General features: G+C 41.4%; 1 protein-coding gene across 3 annotated transcripts in view; it reads right to left on the bottom strand.

Annotated features, from left to right (window-relative positions):
• Positions 1-22,515, bottom strand: part of mon2 (MON2 homolog, regulator of endosome-to-Golgi trafficking) — a 132,411-nt gene that overhangs the window by 7,554 nt on the left and 102,342 nt on the right. For 2 of the 3 annotated variants that reach the window (XM_087997020.1, XM_087997022.1), the window contains 6 exons: positions 18,986-19,129; positions 14,652-14,669; positions 11,018-11,146; positions 8,068-8,258; positions 7,194-7,254; positions 6,884-7,007 (listed from right to left, as the gene is read on the bottom strand). In XM_087997020.1, the coding sequence (XP_087853146.1) occupies positions 6,884-7,007; positions 7,194-7,254; positions 8,068-8,258; positions 11,018-11,146; positions 14,652-14,669; positions 18,986-19,129 (667 nt within the window). The remainder of the gene's footprint in view (positions 1-6,883; positions 7,008-7,193; positions 7,255-8,067; positions 8,259-11,017; positions 11,147-14,651; positions 14,670-18,985; positions 19,130-22,515) is intronic. The other variant, XM_087997021.1, reaches the window with a different exon arrangement.

The raw sequence follows: 22,515 nt of genomic DNA, 5'->3' as shown, positions 1-22,515 counted from the left end.
CAGTGCCCTGTGTAACTGATGCATAACCTTTCTACTTTTGCATTCAATACCTCTTGCAAGACTCAATAACATTCTATTAGCTTTTCTAATTACTTCCTGTATATATATAATAGCCTGTTACAATTCATGCACTAGGATACCCAGATTTCCCTTAGAGCTCTGTAATGTCTCATTTAGTAAATATGCTTCTTTACTGTTCCTACTAAAATGGATAATTTCACATTTTCCTACATGATATTCCATTCACCAGATATTTGCCTATTCATAAACTAAACATATCGCATTGTAGCCTTCTTATATCCTCTTCATGACTAACATTAACAAATTTAGCAATTATACCTTTGGTTTCTTCATACAAATCAGAAGTAAACTGTAAATATTGGAGTCACCAACGCTGATCCCTGTGACTCACCACTCGTTGCACCTTGCCAACCAAAATGAAAGACTCATGCCTCACCATCATACAAAATAATCAATTTTTTCTACTCTTAGTAATCATCCTTAATTGTGAAGGAATTCAAAGGCTTGTGACATCAAGCTTCTTGGGTGTTTTTGCAGTTTCACTCATCCAGGCAAGAGGAAAGTATTCCAGCATACTCCCAATTTGTACCTATTGGTAGTGGATAGGCTTTGGGGCAACAGTTACTAGTTGCAGGAGCCCTAGCCTCTGATCTGTCCTTGTGGTTACAGTAATTATATAGCTAGTGTGGTTGAGTTTTTGGTCAACGGTAACCCCTAAGATGTAGATATTGGGGAATTCAGTGATAGAAATACCACTGAGTGTCAAAGGGCAATGGTTGGATTCCCTCTTGCTTGAAATAGGAATTGCCTGGCATTTGTGTGGCATGAGTCTTAATACAAAGAGGAGAAAGTGAGGACTGCAGAAGCTGGAGATTAGAGTTGAGAGTGTGGTGCTGGAAAAGCACAGCAGGTCAGGCAGCATCGGAGGAGCAGGAGAATCGATGTTCTGGGCATAAGCCCTTCATCAGGAATTGTTATTGTCCTTAACGTGCTGCATTTGGACATACAGGCATCTGAGACACTCACAGGGCAGAGGATAAATACTTAATAGGATAAATGTGCAGATTTATGGGGCAACGGTAGGAGATTGTCAACATGTTAAATTCTCAGATAGCCGGTTAGACTTGATGAGATAAATATTGTCCTCTATAACAATTCCTTTATTCTGTGATTTGTGTTAAATAAAAACTATATGCTGCCAGAATTAGGCAGCTCATAGCAGTTTCAATGTAAACACAAGGGACTGACTTGCAGATGCTGGTCTCCTGGAATCTGCATTAAAACATTTTGGCTGAATTTAGAATCTTTCTGAATGGATTAACTGGAGATAAACCTATCTCTATCTTGTAAAAATAATGTCAATCTATACATAAACATACTAAATATATACAAGCACGCACAGATGGGTGAATCTGGAATGTGATATATTGAATTTTAGGTCCTTCGTAAGAGGTTAGTTGGCATAGTTAAAGCATATGGGATAGCATGTAATGTATTGGCATGGATCAAGGATTAATTGACAGATCGTAAACACAGACTGGGAATAAATGGGACTTCTTCGGAGTGGCAAGCAGTGACTAATGGCGTTCTACAAGGTTCACAGTTTGGGCCCCAGCTATTCACAATATATAAACAAATTACTTAGTTGAGGGGACCAAACGCAACATTTACAAGTTTGCTGATATGCAAAAGAGCAGAACTGAGTTAGGAGGATGCAAAAAGGTTTCAATTAATTTGGACAAATTGAGTGATTGGGCAACACACGTACAGTGTGGCTAAATGTGGTATTATACACTCTAGTGTGAATAACAGAAAGGAACAGTATTATTTAAATGGTGATATATTGGGAAGTGTGAACGTTCAAAGGGATGCTTGTACACCAGTCAATGAAAGATGGGCAGGTGCTGCCGGCAATGAGGAAGGCAAATGGTACATTGACTTTCATTGAAAGAAGATTTGAGTCCAGAAATAGGAATGCCTCATTGTATTAATACTAGGCTTTCATGAGTCCACATCTAAATATTTTCAGTGTAGTGTAGTTTCAGTCTCCCCACCTAAGAAAGGATATACTAACCACAGAAGGAGTGCAGCAGAGGTTCGCTAGGCTGATACTAGGGATGGGATTCTGGATCAGTGGTGCTGGAAGAGCACAGCAATTCAGGCAGCATCCGAGGACAGGCAAAATCGACGTTTCGGGCAAAAGCCCTTCATCAGGAATAAAGGCAGAGAGCCTGAAGCGTGGAGAGATAAGCTAGAGGAGGGTGTGGGTGGGGAGAGAGTGGCATAGAGTACAATAGGTCAGTGGGGAAGGAGATGAAGGTGATAGGTCAGGGAGGAGAGGGTGGAGTGGATAGGTGGAAAAGGAGCTGGGCAGGTCGGACAAGTCCGGACAGGTCAGGGGATCGAGTTGTTGGAGGTTAGAAGCTAGGATGAGGTGGGGGAAGGGGAAATGAGGAAACTGTTGAAATCCACATTGATGCCCTGGGGTTGAAGTGTTCCGAGGCGGAAGATGAGGCGTTCTTCCTCCAGGCGTCTGGTGGTGAGGGAGCGGCGGTGGAGGAGGCCCAGCACCTCCATATCCTCGGCAGAGTGGGAGGGGGAGTTGAAATGTTGAGCCACTGGGCGATTTGGTTGATTGGTGCGGGTGTCTCGGGGATGTTCCCTAAAGCGCTCTGCTAGGAGGCGCCCAGTCTCCCCAATGTAGAGGAGACCGCATCGGGAGCAACGGATACAATAGATGATATTAGTGGATGTGCAGGTAAAACTTTGATGGATGTGGAAAGCTCCTTTGGGGCCTTGGATAGAGGTGAGGGAGGAGGTGTGGGCGCAGGTTTTACAGTTCCTGCGGTGGCAGGGGAAAGTGCCAGGATGGGAGGGTGGGTCGTAGGGAGGCGTGGACCTGACCAGGTAGTCACGGAGGGAACGGTCTTTGCGGAAGGCGGAGAGGGGTGGGGAGGGAAATATATCCCTGGTGGTGGGGTCTGTTTGGAGGTGGCGGAAATGTCGGCGGATGATTTGGTTTATGCGAAGGTTGGTAGGGTGGAAGGTGAGCACCAGGGGCGTTCTGTCCTTGTTGCGGTTGGAGGGGTTGGGTCTGAGGGCGGAGGTGCGGGATGTGGATGAGATGCGTTGGAGGGCATCTTTAACCACGTGGGAAGGGAAATTGCGGTCTCTAAAGAAGGAGGCCATCTGGTGTGTTCTATGGTGGAACCGCTCCTCCTGGGAGCAGATACGGCGGAGGCGGAGGAATTGGGAATACGGGATGGCATTTTTGCAAGAGGTAGGGTGGGAAGAGGTGTAATCCAGGTAGCTGTGGGAGTCGGTGGGTTTGTAGAAGATGTCAGTGTCAAGTCGGTCGTCACTGATGGAGATGGAGAGGTCCAGGAAGGGGAGGGAGGTGTCAGAGATGGTCCAGGTAAATTTAAGGTCAGGGTGGAATGTGTTGGTGAAGTTGATGAATTGCTCAACCTCCTCGCGGGAGCACGAGGTGGCGCCAATGCAGTCATCAATGTAGCGGAGGAAGAGGTGGGGAGTGGTGCCGGTGTAATTACGGAAGATCAACTGCTCTATGTAGCCAACAAAGAGACTGGCATAGCTGGGGCCCATACGTGTGCCCATGGCTACCCCTTTGGTCTGGAGGAAGTGGGAGGATTCAAAGGAGAAATTGTTAAGGATGAGGACCAGTTCGGCCAAACGAATGAGAGTGTCGGTGGAGGGTTACTGTTGGGAACGTCTGGAGAGGAAAAAACGGAGGGCTTGGAGGCCCTGGTCATGGCGGATGGAGGTGTAGAGGGATTGGATATCCATGGTGAAGATGAGGCATTGGGGGCCAGGGAAACGGAAGTCTTGGAGGGGGTGGAGGGCGTGGGTGGTGTCTCGAACGTATGTGGGGAGTTCCTGGACTAGGGGGGATAGGACAGTGTCGAGGTAGGTAGAGATGAGTTCGGTGGGGCAGGAGCATGCTGAGACAATGGGTCGGCCAGGGTGCTCAGGCTTGTGGATCTTGGGAAGGAGGTAGAACCAGGCAGTGCGGGGTTCCCGGACTATGAGGTTGGAAACTGTGGGTGGGAGATCTCCTGAGGTGATGAGGTTCTGTATGGTCTGGGAGATGATGGTTTGGTGATGGGGGGTGGGGTCATGGTCAAGGGGGCGGTAGGAAGAGGTGTCCTCGAGTTGGCGTTTGGCTTCAGCGATGTAGAGGTCAGTGCGCCAGACTACCACTGCGCCCCCTTTGTCCGCTGGCTTGATGGTGAGGTCAGGATTGGAGCAGAGGGATTGGAGGGCTGCGCGTTGTGAGGGTGAGAGGTTGGAGTGGGGGAGGGGGGTCGACAGGTTGAGGCGGTTAATGTCCCGGCGGCAGTTGGAAATGAAGAGGTCGAGGGCAGGTAATAGGCCAGCGCGGGGTGTCCAGGTGGATGCAGTGTGTTGGAGATGGGCGAAGGGGTCCTCGGAAGGTGGGCGGGAGTCCTGATTATGAAAGTAAGCTCGGAGGCGGAGGCGACGGAAGAATTGTTCGATGTCACGGCGTGTATTAAATTCATTGATGCGTGGACGGAGGGGGACGAAGGTGAGTCCTTTGCTGAGGACTGATCGTTCGTCCTCAGTGAGGGGGAGGTCTGGGGGGATGGTGAAAACTCGGCAGGGCTGGGAGCTGGTGTGGGTGTAGAGCTGGGAGTGGGGTCGGAGCCAGTACCTGGAGTGGGTGTGATGGTGGGGGGAATGGGGGTAGAGTCATGAGCAGGGGTAGTGTTCCCCTCGGGGTTCTGGGGGGTGGGGATAGTGACAGTGGGGTCTGTGGGGGGCGTGTCAGCAGAATGCAGGTGAGTGGCGCTAGTGGGGTCGGAAGTGGTGGCAGACACGGCAGTAGGGGTGGCGGAAGTCACTGAGCGTGTGGCATCAGCAATGATGTGAGGGCCGGAAGTGGCTGTGGGAGTGGCCATGATGGGGGCAGATCCCCTGACCTGTCCGGACTTGTCCGACCTGCCCAGCTCCTTTTCCACCTATCCACTCCACCCTCTCCTCCCTGACCTATCACCTTCATCTCCTTCCCCACTGACCTATTGTACTCTATGCCACTCTCTCCCCACCCCCACCCTCCTCTAGCTTATCTCTCCACGCTTCAGGCTCTCTGCCTTTATTCCTGATGAAGGGCTTTTGCCCGAAACGTCGATTTTGCCTGTCCTCGGATGCTGCCTGAATTGCTGTGCTCTTCCAGCACCACTGATCCAGAATCTGGTTTCCAGCATCTGCAGTCATTGTTTTTACCTGATACTAGGGATGGCACGACTGTTACACGTGGAGAGTTTGCTTGAACTGGGCCTGTATTCACTAGAGTTTAGAAGGAAGACTGAGATATTAACCATGTAAAATTCTTTCAGAGCTGGTCAGACTAGATGCAGAGAGGATGTTTTCCTTGGGTGGGCAGTTTAGGACAAGAGAAAACATTCTCAGGATATGGGTGGACTATTTATGAATGAGAGGAGGAAAAATATCTTCACTTAAAGGGTAGTGAACCTATGGACTCTCTACCACAGAAGGCTATGGAGGTCAACTCACTGAATATGTTAAAGACAGACATAGTTATTGCTTAAGATTTTAAATGCATCAAGTAGTATTGAGAGAAAGTGAGAATATGGCATTGATATATGGCATGATCATACTGAATGGCAGAAATGTACATGTGAAAGGCAGAACATGGCAAACCTGTATTTGCACAGTCATATTTACAGAGATCAAACAGCCTTGAGATGCTGCACTAAGATAAAAAGGCTCATAAAGTTGAATAATGATATTAAGAGATAGTGAAAACAGTCAAAGAAGTGAGCTTTGAGGATCTTGAAGAGGAGGGAAAGGTTGAGAGAGATAATTCCAAAATGTCTAAGCAGAGGACATGATGCCAACAATAGGGCAAAGAAAGAGAAGAATCCATAATTTTTGGAGGGTTGCATGGCTGGAGGAAGTTACAGAGATAGGAAAGAACAGGTCACAAAGATATTTAAAAATGACAGTGCATTTTAAATGAGGGCATTGGGGAACTAGGAACAAATGTAAATTGTTCTGGACATGGGTGATGAGTGAAAGGAATTTGGTGATGGAAAGGTAGCCAGAGAGGATTGGAGGTCTAAATAGGCATGGATGAATGACAGGCTGAGGGAGCAGCTGAGCCAATTGTCAGCCTGTGTAACGGCATTTGCCCAGAGTTAATTCAGGGTCAAATTGCATCAGACTTTAAGTTGAAAGCTTATAAATTTGTTGCCGTATGTATTGGTGTACCTTTTTTAAAAAAATAGTTTCACCTGCACATATTCAATTATAATCTCTATCCATATACCAGCGAATACAATTTATAAGTCTTTATCTCTTCTCCACACATCCTTGAAAACATCTCCTGGTAAAATGAGCCCTTTCAATAATCACGCTATGGTTCTAAAGCTCCAATCTATTTTCATACACATCTGTTGAGAGTTTGTTGTCACCCTAATATGATGGAGCTTTTCCAGTATGCTAAAGGACAAAATGCAATTATCTTAACACAGCAGACTCAACATAAGACAGTAATGTTACACTCAGTAAAACAGCATTATTTAGAAGGATAAGCAGTTGCCTTTGGGATGGTTTCACTAAGACCAGCAAATGAAAATTTTTCTTTTAAACAAAGACAAGAACTAATAGTTGAATCTGAATGTTAAAATGAGGGTATTTTAACATCGTCATTCTCATTTTCTTAAGACTGCAGCCTCTGGTTTAAAGTTATAACTTTTCACAGACTATTAACATTTACTGATGCAGCATGCTTGCTCAGAGGTGCTTCTCCAACTTCTAGCTGATTTCTTCCAACTCTATTCATTAAAATGTGATGTACCTGTAAATGATGTTGACTGAGAATGGATCGAACCTTTGTTTAGCATCGTCATTATCTGGCCAACAAATTCTTTTGGAATGAAGTTTGCAAATGGTAATATGTCTGTGCTAATAAGCTGCACAACCTAAAATGAATTGAAAACAATGGTAATTAAAAAAAGTGCTAAAATAATCACTTGTAAAATAGTGATTTTACATAAATATGATGTTTAATGCATGTATGTTTCCATGCTTCTACAAAAATCAATTGTTAAACAAAATCAATGTTTACTTCACGGGTGGGACTTGAAAAAATCTGAATTTAAACTCACCTCAACATCTATGTTCTCATTTTTCTCGAACTCCTGAATGGAGAGATTATCTGGGGGGATGCTATAAAACCAAATCACAAGTGTGACAATGCAATGTTAATTAATTAGGCAGCTTGTTATTAAATGAGCTCCTCATCACTCCAAATTCAGTACTAAAACAAGGGGATGTCCTTTTGCCAAACAACTTTGAAACTTGTGTGAATAAATAATTCAGGTGTCAACTAGCTACATGTTAATTCTGCATTTATTCAGCATGAAAACCATGCAAGCATGGCTAAATTATGGGCCCATACAGAACAAAACTGAACTTAGATAACTCCGTATCTCAACAAATCTTATAATGAACAAATTATTTCTTGTACTGTAGTTACTGTTGTTGAGCAGGCAAATGCAACAACATGTGCAGACAGCAGGGCTGCATAAAAAGCAAATGAAGGAGGGTATCAGGCAATCTATTTTCATGATACTGGTTGTTTGGTTAGTTGGATAGCTAGCAACAGTAGCAGCAGAATTTCCCCCTCTATATCTTAGCCAACAAGCAGAATGTTAGGTCAACATTGACTCCAAAATAAGCTACTTTCAACAAAGCAATTTTCTCTCGACAACTGTAACAACATGTCAGCTTGAGTCACATGGTTACACGACCTTCTGACTTAGGCAAGTGCCTTACCAAAGAACCTGAGATGACATGGCATAGTTCTGAGATACAACCGAATCACTGATAAATGGTGCTTAGATCAAGTACTTCTCATTCTAGTTTATTCAGATGATTGATCACTGCGTAAATCTTCATGTTACATATAAAATAACTCGAATAATACTTGAACCATCAGATAAGTGAAAGACAACACAATGAGATAAGCTTTTCATGTACCTTTTTGTAAACAAGAAGTCTTCAAATGTGTTGGCCAGTTCTGGCCACATAGTATCAAATTTTTTTGAGGAAGCGTGTTGCCTTGCAACAGGAAGTCCAATCGAGAGTATTTTAAGGAGAGAGGAAACAGCCATTTTCCACGTTGTTTCAGAAGGGCAGGCATACTTCAAACTGAGCGGTATCCTCAATGTCTAAAGAAAAAAACAGTGAGAGTGAATGATTTCTGTTGCCAAATATAATCCACACCAACAGATTATTGCAGGAATTTCATGCTGCAAATCCAATGCGCTCTTGCCTTATTTTAAAATAAGGAGAAATTGAGGAAGCCTCCAACTTGGCACCACCCTCCGGACAACTCAGAAAACTAATTTCTTGTAGACAGATTTATGATTTTTCTACACACAACTCACATTTGTAATTTTCTGTTCCTGAGAGTTTGCAAGAAACTGTGGCCAATTTTGAACTGATGCTATTAAGAAAAATGCCATGATAATTAATTTTAAACATGCGCTTTCATGCTACAGGAATAAGGCATTAAATCCCATCAGTTCTTACGAGACTCAAGGATAGGGGACCAGTTCGCTTAAATGGCTCGATAGTTGGTGTGCAATGCAGCGTAATGCTAACAGTGTGGGCTCAATTCCTATATTAGCTGGGCTTACCACAGACCCTCCTTCTCGACCTGTCCATGGTCTGGTAGGACTATAATGCTTTTTTAAAAAATAGACTCAGGTCCTGAAGGAGAAAGGCCACTGTAAAAGTAGGGGGTGGCAGTGGCATAGTGAAAATGTTAATGGACTAGCAACCAAGAACGCCTGGAGATATAGGTTTGGAATGCAATACAGATATGGAGTTAAAAGCTAGCCTAATGGTGATCATTGTTGGATTTTTTGCCCGTGTATGGGATGTGTGTGTCACTAGCCAGGACAACCTTTTCTGCCTATTCCAAATTGGTAGAGGGCAGTTAAGAGTCAATCGCATAGTGTGGGTCACATGGAGTCACATGTAGGACAGACCAGGTAATACTGGCAGATTTCCTTCTATAGAGAGCTTCAGTGAACCAGTTGGGTTTTTATGACAATTGACAGTCATCAAATGATCAATATTAGACTAGCTTTTAATTCCAGACTTGCATTGAACTTAAATGATCACATTGGTATAGTGATTGTAATAAGGTCAGCCAGGTGAACCTCAGAGTATGAGTTCCCTGATTGGACCACAGTAACGGCCCCAATCAGACAGCCCTTGCTGATAAATATAAACAGGAGTTACAGGCATCCTGATCACTCAGAGCTGGCTCTGACGGAGCTGAATCAGTGTCAAGGACTCTCCATGTGTAAATGGATAGTGAGGAGGGCTGTTGTCGGCTGCAAAGGGACTTAGATATGATGCAGAGCTGGGCTGAGGAGTGGCAGATGGAGTTCAACCCTGCCAAGTGTGAGGTTGTCCATTTTGGAAGGACAAATAAGAATGCGGAATACAGGGTTAATGGTAGGGTTCTTAGTAAGGTGGAGGAACAGAGGGATCTTGGGGTCTATGTTCATAGATCTTTGAAAGTTGCCACTCAGGTGGATAGAGCTTGTAAGAAGGCCTATGGTGTATTAGCGTTCATTAGCAGAGGGATTGAATTCAAGAGTCGTGAACTAATGTTGCAACTGTACAGGACTTTGGTTAGGCCACATTTGGAGTACTGTGTGCAGTTCTGGTCGCCTCACTTTAGGAAAGATGTGGAAGCTTTGGAGAGGGTGCAGAGAAGATTTACCAGGATGTTGCCTGGAGTGGAGAATAGGTCGTATGAGGATAGATTGAGAGTGCTAGGCCTTTTCTCGTTGGAACGGCGAAGGATGAGGGGTGACTTGATAGAGGTTTATAAGATGATCAGAGGAATAGATAGAGTAGACAGTCAAAAACTTTTTCCCCGGGTACAACAGAGTGTTACAAGGGGACATAAATTTAAGGTGAAGGGTGGAAGGTATAGGGGAGATGTCAGGGGTGGGTTCTTTACCCAGAGAGTGGTGGGGACATGGAATGCGCTGCCTGTGGGAGTGGTAGAGTCAGAATCTTTGGTGACCTTTAAGCAGCAATTGGATAGGTACATGGATGGGTGCTTAAGCTAGGACAAATATTTGGCACAACATCGTGGGCCGAAGGGCCTGTTCTGTGCTGTATTGTTCTATGTATTGTTCTATGTTCTATGAAGGGTGACTTGGTGACAGGATATTTACCTCTGTAGAGTTATTTCAATTGGAATTCAAATCTATGCCCACTCCCCACAGTACATTAATTTATGGCCCTGATTGCTACTCCATGATCATCACCATTATAACATTGCCTCCACTTAATTTTTGTTGTAAAATCTCAACTTATTGAATAAGAAAATCTACCATCTTTACCTGGCCTACATGCACCTCCAAATCCACAATAGTGTGGGTGACCCTCACCTGTTCTGTAGGCAATCAGGGATGGGCAACAAATATTGGCCGAGCTAGCACCACCCATAATCCCATGAAAAATCAACAAAAACGTGTCGCCGAGTACCTGACACAATTTTAATAGTGAGAAAATATGAGCAACAGACAATACCTGCAAACTGATTTGACAGCAGCAGTCCTACCATCCCAGTGGGGGGAGGAAGTTGTTTCAGAATTCACTTCCAGATTCAAAAATTAGCCCAGCATAACAACTAACAATGTCAGAGTTTGAAATTACAGCAACTCAATTAGTTCACAAAATTTTAGGATCATTAATATGAATCACTGAAAATTTAAAACCTTATTAAACTGTGCAATATTTTATCAAGTTGAAAACTATTCTGAAAGGCAACTATTTATCTACAGATTAGTTAAGGTAATCCTTAATGTGAATCAGATCTCAACTTTCATTATAGGGCACGTAAAGTCAATCCTCAATATAATCATAAATCACTTTACAGTACTGCAGCATAATTTACCTTAATAATTTTCTGAAGGACTTTTTCATTTACTACTGCTTTGTGACATGCTGTCTTCTGATACAAATCCACAACTACTTCAAGGGATTTTTCAGCAAATGGCACATAGTTCAAAGCCACCCACTCCGCCTGCAAGAAAATAGTTTATGGCATTTAATTGTAAAAAAATTAATGAAAATACTACTAATCTTACAATTTGAAAGTTGCTTTACAGAGATGTGGGTCATCAGTTTAATTTTCCTGGTTTGCATGCACAGATCACTGAAAAGAAATAAAGGCAAAAAAAATTGATACAATTGAAACAGGGAAACTTTAAGAATTTAAAGTTGCAGTATCGCTGCTTTCCACATTTTTATAACTTGCACTTAAGGAATGAAGACATTGGGGATTTAAATTTGAATATACTGATGCAAAGACACTGCACTGTCAAATATTAAATATAGCATACTATAAATGATATCTATAATATCTCATATGTATACCTATACTATTGGTGACCCAGCTAGAAGCATGATAGTTCATGCAGCTTCATCATCAAGTGAAATAAAAAGACTCAAGTGATTACTGTCAAAAGTTGTCTGAAATTAAGGGTTTGTGATAATCGTAAAAGGTCTGCCCCATGACCAGTGGTTTGGTGAATCACAGATAAAGTGTATTAACTACATATTTATTTCAGCCATAGAGATCAGTGACTTTGTTACTAGCCAATTCCAATCTCAATTCCACTCAATCCTAATATCAAAGAGCACAAATTCAGCCTCAATATAAAGCTACTTCAGTATCACAAAGTTATAGACTATAAACTGGAAGGAAAGCCTTGAAGATTTTCACCTAGACACACACACACCACCTTGAGGTTATGTCAGGAAACAACTCTGGGATTATTACTATATTGGCACAGTTGAAATGTTGGTGCAAAGTGTCACACTGACCTACCAGTTGCAATGTTAACAGAGTGAATCATACACATTAAACAATGAGATTTGTATTACAACCAAAACAGTCTAAAGATGATTTGCCAGTGCTTAAGCTAATACTTTCTACAGTAACCCACCCTTTGTAAGTTTTAGCTAACAGTAGGCATTTGCAGGAACGTGCATTTAGTGATGGATAACCTGTCTTGCTTTACGTCATTGAAGTCGATAGCACAGAAAAAGGCTTGTAAACAAGCAAACTATTCTAATCCCATTTTCCAGAACTTGGCCGACAGCCTTGTGTACCCTGACATCACAAGAGCACATCTAAATACTTCTGAAATGTTTGTGCCTCCATACCATAATAAACAATGAGCTCCAGGATCCTGCCACCCTCTAAGTGAAAAGATTTTGCTTCACATCCTCTCTAAACCTCCTGCCTGTCTTATCTCGTTTACCACTTCCCAAAGTTGCTTGTGCTCCCAACAAACAAGTTTTGTTCAAGATTTAACTTTACAGCTGTTCTGCCATCTAATCATAAACAAAATTGACCTCTATTGTTGTCTATTTGTGTCAGAACCCTGTAATAAGCTCTCTCAAGAATGGGTAGTTGAACTCTTAGTTCATCAATGGCTTGTTTTATTAAATTTCAAGATCTAATGTTCTTGAAATTAGTACATTGCAAATGGATCAACAACTGGTGAAGTCTTGGCTCAATCTTTTCTTTGCCACATTACAATTTCCTAGAACCCGAATTTTCTTTTGCCTATTGCTTACACATCAGCCTCAACAACGAAATGGGCCCCAGTCTTATTTTGGAATAGGTGAAAGTCACAGACTTAGAGCAGTGAACTGGTTTCTGAACTGGAAAACTTAAAGGCCATTTTCGAGGGGGGTCATAATATTCAGTTATTAAACTCCCACATGAATTTAAGCTGAAATTTCATTTAAGTCGCTTAATATAAGGAAGGAAGGTGTGAAGATGAAGCCACAACTGAACAGAGTCCAAAAAGCAGGATTCTTTATTTTGTGAGGCCAAAGGCAATCAACAAAGGGTTTCTTCATTATTTCAATCAGGCAACAGCCACATGTGCAGAAGGAAAAAAAAAGAAAAACTGCAAATGCTGACGTTCAAATGAATATTAAAATCAGTAAGCATAATGAAATAGCAAAAATAATAAAAAAGAACTTTAACTCTGTGTCCTTCATTGGATAAGCCGCTACTTTTAGTAACTTGAAAATAAGTAAATGGATGGATAGATGGGGGAAGACTGAGCAGATTTATATTCACTGGTGATCAGTTCTGTAACCTACAAATTGCTTATTAGAAAATTGTCAGATGATATAAATGGTCTTTTGTTGGATAATGGAAAAATTGAAATAATATGCAAATCACACACCCCCATAAGTGGACAAAATTTGAAGAGAGAAAACGCTGATGAACACACCAGTCTGAAATATAAAACAGAATCCTAGCACAACAAATTTTGTTCTGTTTCAAAAACAAAATCCAACACCACATGCATAAATCCACAAATAACTGGCATGCCCACTATCCTAACAAAAACTTTATATTCCTAATGGTCAACTGACCTTCCTTTTCCCAGATCTATCATATTTTACCAGTAGCTCTTGCACAGAAGATAAAAATAAAGCTCTCATGCTCTGAAGTCATTGTTCAAACCATACAGCTGTAGAATGACCAACAGAAAGATGAGGTGCTGACAGTGGTAATTTTTAAGTTTACCACCTGGGCAGTAATCTGTTGTCCTTTTAAAAAAAAGATGGGTTCTACAATGGTGGATAATCTGTACTGCCCAGCTGACCAATGGGAAATTAGAAATTTACCACCACTATTTCCGAAACTCGCCTTGAGCTTGGTTGGAATAGCGCAGCAGGTCAGAAATGGAGAGATCAGAGCTGGAATGGGAAGCAGGCATTTAAATTCAGTGTGGGCTTTTGAGGTAAAACAGACAGGTGGTGCAAAGTGTTCTCATAAACTGCATTTGACATTCTCAGTGTGACAGAGGCCACACAGCAAATGCAGTCATTCTACATTTCACAGCCAGGTTTCAACCCTGTTCATGTTAGGAAATAGAACCTGGCCTGCGATCTCTCAAACCTATGAAGTTAGCAAAAAAAGAAACTTCTCACAGGACAACACTAAAAGCATAACACTGTATGGTGGCTATGTATGAGAGAATTGCGGTGCAGATGCAACAGATGAAAAACTGGAAGCAAAATTAGAATCAGACTTTCATACATCCATATTTCAAGACAGGTGACTGCAATGATCCTCAGTGTGAAGCCGAGTCACTCAGGACTGAAGTCCAACTGTCACCCCTGCCTTTAAAGAATCTATCATCTCCACCCTTTTGCCTCTGTGATAAGGTGACTGCAGCTAGCTGCTAATCTTTCTCCTGAAAATATGTAACGTTAACATATATATTTCTACTTAGATGTATAACCTTTTTCCTTTTTAAACTTTGAATTGAAATAATTGAAAAATCAATTATTGAAGTGAATAAATTATTTGATTTCAAATTTGTGAAATCAAATTAAAGTGGATTATCAGAAAAAAGACACTGCAGCTTTAAAAGACAGATCAAATTAGGAAGCAAATAATTTGGGTTAATGGTGTACCAAAGTGTACTTTGCCATGCGATTTAGGGCAATCTAATGCAAGTCTCAAAATGACCTACTGGAGGTTTAAAACTTACCGGAGCAAAAAGTTGAATCTATTATATATCCATCACGTACAGAAGCGGCATAAACAGAACAAAAGAAGATATAATCATTATCAAACTATTTGGAAATTTAAACAAGATGCCATTTTGTTCTATAATTGTTGAAAACTTTAGGTAATGCAATTGTATTTTGATAAAGATTTTGGTAGTTTAATTCAAATGAAGTGGAGGGATTTAAATTTTCTTTAAAACATTCTCCACAATTTAAGTTGCTGAGCTTTATAACATTCGTGACCCATTCAACTTTCAAGCTATCACCTTTGAGAAAAAGTACTTAAATAAGTAATAGTGACTTGGAATAAAAGTGAGAGAAAGACCAAGCAATTTTTCCTGAAATGACTGAACTTACATGTTCTCCAATGTGGTGCCATATGATATTGCTTGTTTTGATATAATTATGGGCGGCATGGTGGCTCAGTGGTTAGCACTGCTGCCTCACAGCACCAGGGTCCCAGGTTTGATTCCAGCCTCGGGCAACTGTCTGTGTGGAGTTTGCACATTCTCCCCCTGTTTGCATGGGTTTCCTCCGGGTGCTCCGGTTTCCTCCCACAATCCAAAGATGTGCAGGTCAGGTGAATAGGCCATGCTAAATTGTCCATAGTGCTAGGTGCATTCGTCAGAGGGGGGTGGGTTACTCTTCAGAGGGTCAGTGTGGATTCGTTGGGCCGAAGGGCCTGTTTCCACACTGTAGGGAATCTAATCATGTAGGGAATCAAATGTATTAAGTTCCCCTTTGAGGATTTTATTGCTAGGAGGGAAACTTGATAGTTTGTCAATTGGAGAAAAGAGGGATTTGTTTAATTAAAGGAGAAAGTGAGGTCTGCAGATGCTGGAGATCAGAGCTGAAAATGTGTTGCAGCATATGGCCTAACCATTACTTAAACGAGAAAAGCATCATATTTGAGATTCTTGTCATTGTCTGTGCCGGTAGCTCTGCCTACTTGCGGAGCGTTTCAGAGAACACCTCTGGGACACACAGACCAACCAACCCAACCACCCTGTGGCTCAACACTTCAACTCCCCCTCCCACTCCTCCATCGCCAGACCACAACAACACGAGGTTGGAGGAAGAGCGCCGCATCTTCCGCCTAGGAACCCTCCAACCACAAGGGATGAACTCGGATTTCACCAGTTTCCTCATTTCCCCTCCCCCCCCACCTTGTCTCAGTCAAATCCCTCGAACTCAATTCCGCCTTCCTAATCTGCAATCTTCTTCCTGACCTCTCCGCCCCCACCCCAGTCTGACCTATCACCCTCACCTTGACCTCCTTCCACCTATCGCATTTCCAACTCCCCTCCCCCAAGTCCCTCCTCCCTACCTTTTATCTTAGCCTGCTGGACACACTTTCCTCATTCCTGAAGAAGGGCTTATGCCCAAAACATCGATTCTCCTGTTCCCTGGATGCTGCCTGAGCTGCTGCGCTGTTCCAGCAACACATTTTCAGCTTTGTTTAATTAAACATCTTTTAATGATGTATTAAGTATAACTCCAACTCCAACAAAAATATTATCAAAGTTATCAATTTATCCTTTGCTAAAATATGTAGACTTCATTCTTAAGAAGGGCACAGACAATGTCAAGAATCTCAAATATGATGCTTTTCTCGTTTAAGTAATGGTTAGGCCATATGCTGCAACCAATAAGAATGGCACCATGATAAAAATGATGAGTAATGAAATTAGTTTGTTTTAAATGGAATTAGTTCAGAGAACCTAAAGACACCTGAATGGAAATGACATAGTCCTATAGCATTAGTTTTGGGAGAATTCAAATAAGAGTTTGCACAGCATAACAATTAACTCAGGCAGACAGAAACAGATTGATGAGCACAAAAAAGACGAATAAAAGGAGAATCATACAGTCATAGCTGAAAAAAAATGCTCAAACGCTACACTGTTCGAGTTCTACTACATTTTAGGATGAAAGATTTCTGAAGATTCCAGGTACATTTATTGTGTCATCTCTGACTCGGTTGGTAGAACTCTCACCTTTGTACCAGAAGGTTGTTGATGTAAGTCCCACTCCAGGCACAAAGCTCTGGACTGATATTCCAGTGCAATACTGAGGGAGTTCTACACCATATGAGGTGCCATCCTTCAGTTCGGACATTAAACTGAGGTGCAAGTTATCCCTGCAAATTGATGTAAAAGCATTGCACGGCACTGTTGTGATAAAGAACAGGGTGATCGCCTCCAGTGTCCTGGCCAAGATTTATCCCTCAATCAACATCAAAAGAAAATCTGATTATCATATTGCTGTTTGGAGAAGCTTGCTGTGCATAAATTGGCTGCTGCATTTTGTATATTACAAGAGTCACCACATTTATATTATGAAGGGCAATGTACAAATGGAAGTCTTTTTTTTCTTTTGCTTTACTACTTAAGTCATGTGGTCCAGAAAGCATAAAGACAATACTAGCCTCAACCTGGCATCATTAATTTTAGTTGTTGTGTTTTGGAAATCCTATTCATCACCACTCTTGGGTTAACAGCGATGTTTATTTAAAACTTATTGAAGTAGTGACCTTCAGAGTCTATACATTTGGGAAACTTTTCCTCAAGTCAAATATTTAAGACAAATTACAGAGTCAAAGGTGTCAGAAAATGAACAACAGGAGAAGAAGGCTGAAAGGGAAAGAGGTAAAATATATCTGTAGTCGAGAGATGGGACACAGGTTTAATTATAAACGTGAACTCTGCATGCCTGGTTGCACTGGCACTGGGACACACAACAGTCTGTATGGCACTGTGCAAGACTTGTTCTGTAATAAATGTGTGTACACATTCACACAATTTCTAGATAGATAGATGTCAACAGGTTCACAAACTAAATTTTAAAGGAAACATTGCTATTGATGCAAAAAGGCTCAATACACCAGTGAGCATAGGTTTTCTGATGTGGGTTTGATGCTTTTGTTTTGATTACCAAGAATAATTCAAAAAACTTAAAAATCTCCCTGTTGAATAATAGTGATTATTTCTCTCAGCACAACAAATTATATCTAATTGCTGCCCCAGAGTTTGACTTGAAAATGTTAACAATTTCTGTAAAAACATTATTGTTCTCCTTTACATGACAATAGCTTGCTAATTCAATTTATAGTTAACACAAGAACAAAACAAAACAATGCCTTAAGCTTTCTAGCTGTATGTGTTCACAAGTCTAATACTGCGACACGTTATTCACTGATATAGTATTGATAATTTGGCACAATCTTCAGTTTACATTTTAAGGAAAGAACTGGTAGCAGTTACATTTCATAATGTCACATTTTGCACTTCAAATGCCCAACAGAGTTTGATATTAATTTTTGGCAACTGGCATAGATTTAGAAAGCTGAAACTATTCAATTTAGCTAAAGCAAAAGCACTATCAGCTGAGGTGGTCAATATTGGTTCATGTCCAATTACTTAGCACTGTATAAAATCTCACTAGCCTGCAAAGGAGTAAATGGGCTTTTCATCCAAATGTGAGACTTACCTCATACATCACTCATTTCCTCCTCCAACCAGTTTAAACACTTTTACAACTCTCTTAGATACTGCACAGCAACTTCTGAAAATTCATGTATGTTTCAGCGTACTGGCCACATGTCTGCAATCATATTGGTTCACTGTTGATTTTCTCTTCATGTAATATTTTGTGCTATAGCTATTTCACAGGTGTAGGTAGCCTCTCAAGTAACACAGCCAGATGAACGTGTTGTAGTCTATTGTGCCAAAGGCATGACAGGCACTTCAAATGGCATCTAATGCCCACATATTTGAACATCCCAATTAAGGTGGGAAAAGGGCTCACCTGACAGTGCTCCCAAATGTAATAATTGGCCAATTTTCACTTGCCTACCCCAAACTAATTCTGCTCTTCAATCAACTCAGTTGAGGCTAACCATCTCAGCGAACATTGGTGATGTCTGAGTATACTGGGCACGTGCTTACAAAAGACTGGTGATCACAACTGCAAGTCTTGGCCTGCAATGTTTTTTTGAACTGCATGCTACATGCACTTACTCACTCAATGCAAGCTTTTAAAAAAAAACCTTGTTATCAGCTATCATCCTCTTTTCATTTTGTTTGCCCTGAATAAATAACAGAGGCGTAAAGAATGCATTATCGGGTTCAAGTCTGCCAGATTCAAAACTAAACAGACAAAGCAAATGTGGTTGAGACCAAGTTTTTTCTATGAAACAGTAAAACTAAACAGCAGAGGATTTTATTGTAATGCATTCATTGTGATTGTACATTCTGAGCGACCACAATTACAAAAGATAAGTGTATTTTCTGAACACAAGTATTTGCCTGATTACCTGATTAAACTTTGCATTTGCTATATTTTTTGTTTCTAGTTTTCCATATGTTGGTGCCTTGCAGGAAAACTCGACAAATGAGAGCAACTGGTCAAAGATTGCTGGGTACATGATCTGCATGTCTTCTGGCCCTACGCAAAGTGCCTAAATCAGGAGAGAAACAAGTTAGGAGGATGTCAACAGAAAATCAAATACATCATTTCACCTATGTTGTTTACTCTATTTCATTCGTGGACGCAGACATAATTGGCAAAGAGACTGGCAATTAATGTCCATCCTAACTGCCATGAAGTAGCTTGTGGGTTCCTTTCTTGATCAGAAACATTTTGTGGGGTCTGCTTTTTAGGGTATGACAGAATGGAATGGCTTGCTAGGCAATTTCAAAAAGTTATGTGAACTATACTGGTGTGAGTCACAAATTAGCTCATTAACAAAAGCTTTACTTCAATCAAGGACATAAGCGAAACAGGTAGCTGTTTATAATGACTTTATAATGGCTTCATGTTCACTTTTACCAACAGCAGATTGTTATGTTTCTAGCTTTAAAAAATAACTTCAAATTTTCAAACTGCCATGAGGAGATCTGGTTCATGGCTGTTAAATGTTAGCTCAACCCTCTGCATTATAATGCAAATTAACAGTAGTTAAGTGTCAAACAGAATTAACAGAGATAATATTTAACAAAGAGGTTGCAACCAGAAAGAAAAATAAATTATACTTTCCATACAAGTCTCTGTTTGTACAGTGGGGAGAAAGTGAGGTCTGCAGATGCTGGAGATCAAAGTTGAAACTTTATTGCTGGAACAGCACAGCAGGTCAGGCAGCATCCAGGGAACAAGAGATTCGACGTTTCGGGCACAGGCCTGAAGAAGGGCCTGTGCCCGAAACGTCGAATCTCCTGTTCCCTGGATGCTGCCTGACCTGCTGTGCTGTTCCAGCAATAAAGTTTCAACTCTGTTTGTACAGTGACAACTGAACTTTATGAACCCATTACTAAATTAGAATGGCTCTGGATCTTTTGTTTGCTCTCATGGGCAGTAATATGTACTTCATGAATACTCTTGGCACAAATTCTGTAATTTTCCTTCTTTATCCATCCCCAATGAGTTAGTCACAGAGTCATTGAGATGTACAGCATGGAAACAAACCATTTGGTTGAACTTGCCCATGCCTACCAGATATCTTAACCTAATCTAGTTCCATTTGCCAGCACTTGGCCCATATCCTTCTAAATCCTTCCTATTCATAAACCAATCCAGATACTTTTTAAATACTGTAATTGTACCAGCCTCCATCATTTCCTCTGGAAGCTCATTCCGTACATGCACCATTCTCTGTGTGAAAAGGTTGCCCCTTAGGTTTCTTTTATTTCTTTCCCCTTTCACGCTAAACCTATGCCCTCTAGTTCTGTATTCCCCCACTCCAGGGAAAAGACATTGTCCATTTATCCTATCTATGCCCCCCATGATTTCATAAACCTCTATAAGGTCAGCCCTCAGCCTTCGATGCTCCAGGGAAAACAGCCCCAACTTATTCAGCCTCTCCCTATAGCTCAAATCCTCCAACCCTTGCAACATCCTTGTAAATCTTTTCTGAACCCTTTCAAGTTTCAAAACATCCTTTTGAGAGGAAGGAGACCAGAATTGCACAAGTGGCCTAACCAACGTCCTGTGCAGCCACAGCATGACCTCCCAAATCCTATACTCAATGATCTGACCGATTAAGGAAAGCATACCAAATGCCTTCTTCATTATCCTATCTACCTGCAACTCCACTGTTAAGGAACTATGAATGCACATTCCAAGATCTCTTTGTTGAACAACACTGCCCAGGACCGTACTATTAGGCATATAAGACTTGCTCTGATTTGCTTTTCCAAAATGCAGCACCTCGCATTTACCTAAATTAAACTCCATTTGCCACTCCTCAGCCCATTGATCAAGACCCTGTTGTACTCCGAGGTAACCTTCATCACCGTCCACTACATCTCCAATTTTGGTGTCATCTGCAAACTTACTAGCTACACCTCCTATGTTCACATCCAAATCATTTATATAAATGATGAAAAGGAGTGGACCCAGCACCGATCCTTGTGGCACTCCACTGGTCATAGGGCTCCAGTCTGAAAAGCAACCCTCCACCACCACTCCATTTTCTACCTTCGAGCCAGTTCTGTATCCAAATGGCTAGCTCTCCCTGTATTTCATGAGATCTAACCTTGCTAACCAGTTTCCAATGGGGAATCTTAGCAAACGCCTTACTAAAGTCCATACAGATCATGTCTACCACTCTGCCCTACAATAGAAACACTCCACTTACGCCAATTTATCTTCTTTTAGCACATGAAGAATACAAAAATATCATTCCACAGACTGCACCAGCCCCGGCTTCTGCACCCAAAATGGCCGTGATTCACTTGTGACAGTAAATGCTGGGTGGCATTTCTAAAGGCCAGGTGATTCGTTCACTGATTTCAGCTAACTCATTCTACATCTAGGGGTTGAATCTGGAACCTTACTAATTTCCACCTTCAGTTACTCATTGTTTAAATTTGTTTAGCTGTTAAGGACACTATGTGGTAGTAACAATTAATGACCTTCAAACACAATATTTCCTTCTCTAGTCCTTTTGTGAACAGTCAAACTTTAGATTATTGCTTCAAAAATGTACTTGGGCAAGGAACAGTCAGCAGGCTTTTATGTGAAAGTGAAATGATACCATAAGAGAATAGAGGTGCTGTTTATTCTGTGAAGATCAGTCCCCATGAGGTCAATTTTGAACCTCATTTTCAATCCATGGATTTGCAAACGAAATACAATTAAAAACAGACATTTCCAAAAGTAAATGCACACATTTCACTTAAGTTATACCAGTATTTCAACACTCATGAATTCAAGGCTAACAACTGTTTTCTTTACTTTCTCAAAACAGTGAGGACAAACAGGTCTTCATCCTCTTCCCTTTTTTTTAAATCAATTCTACTGTTCCCAAGCATGTCCACAAATAGATTTTAAGCAGAGATCACTGGAAAGCAGTTAGGAAAGGAATCTTTGCTTGCCCCTCAACCGGAGGGGAGATAAACCATGAAGCCGATTCTTATTGTTGCCCAGACTGGTGAGACAACTTCATTTTCTGAACAAACTGCAACTTCCACACTCTAATAATACACCAAGTCTGTCCACTGAACCAGGAGGTCAGTGAAGACTTAGACACTTATACTGTAAGCTACAGCTTGTCAAGTGGAAAAACTGGTCAGCTTTCCCTCTCTTAATCACTATAATCTCATATAACAGAGAGACAGATGGAGTGAAAACAAGACCAATTTCAAGTTCTTTGAAGAATGCAGTTCAAAAGTCTGAGGTTCATTTATTAAAGATGCACTAGAATACCATAAATAATTTCAACTGGTAACCTGAGCACTGCAGACTAACATGCCAAACATATGGCCCCTTGAGATACTTAACACAGGAATCTTTGTAGGTCACAACATTACAACAATATACAAAATCTATGTAAATAATTCTGCCATT

This window comes from Chiloscyllium plagiosum, unplaced genomic scaffold (genome assembly GCF_037043375.1).
Source record: "Chiloscyllium plagiosum isolate Xiang-an unplaced genomic scaffold, Cpla_swu_hap1 HiC_scaffold_19, whole genome shotgun sequence".
Classification (NCBI taxonomy): Eukaryota; Metazoa; Chordata; class Chondrichthyes; order Orectolobiformes; family Hemiscylliidae; genus Chiloscyllium; species Chiloscyllium plagiosum.
This window is presented reverse-complemented; position numbering and strand designations above follow the sequence as displayed.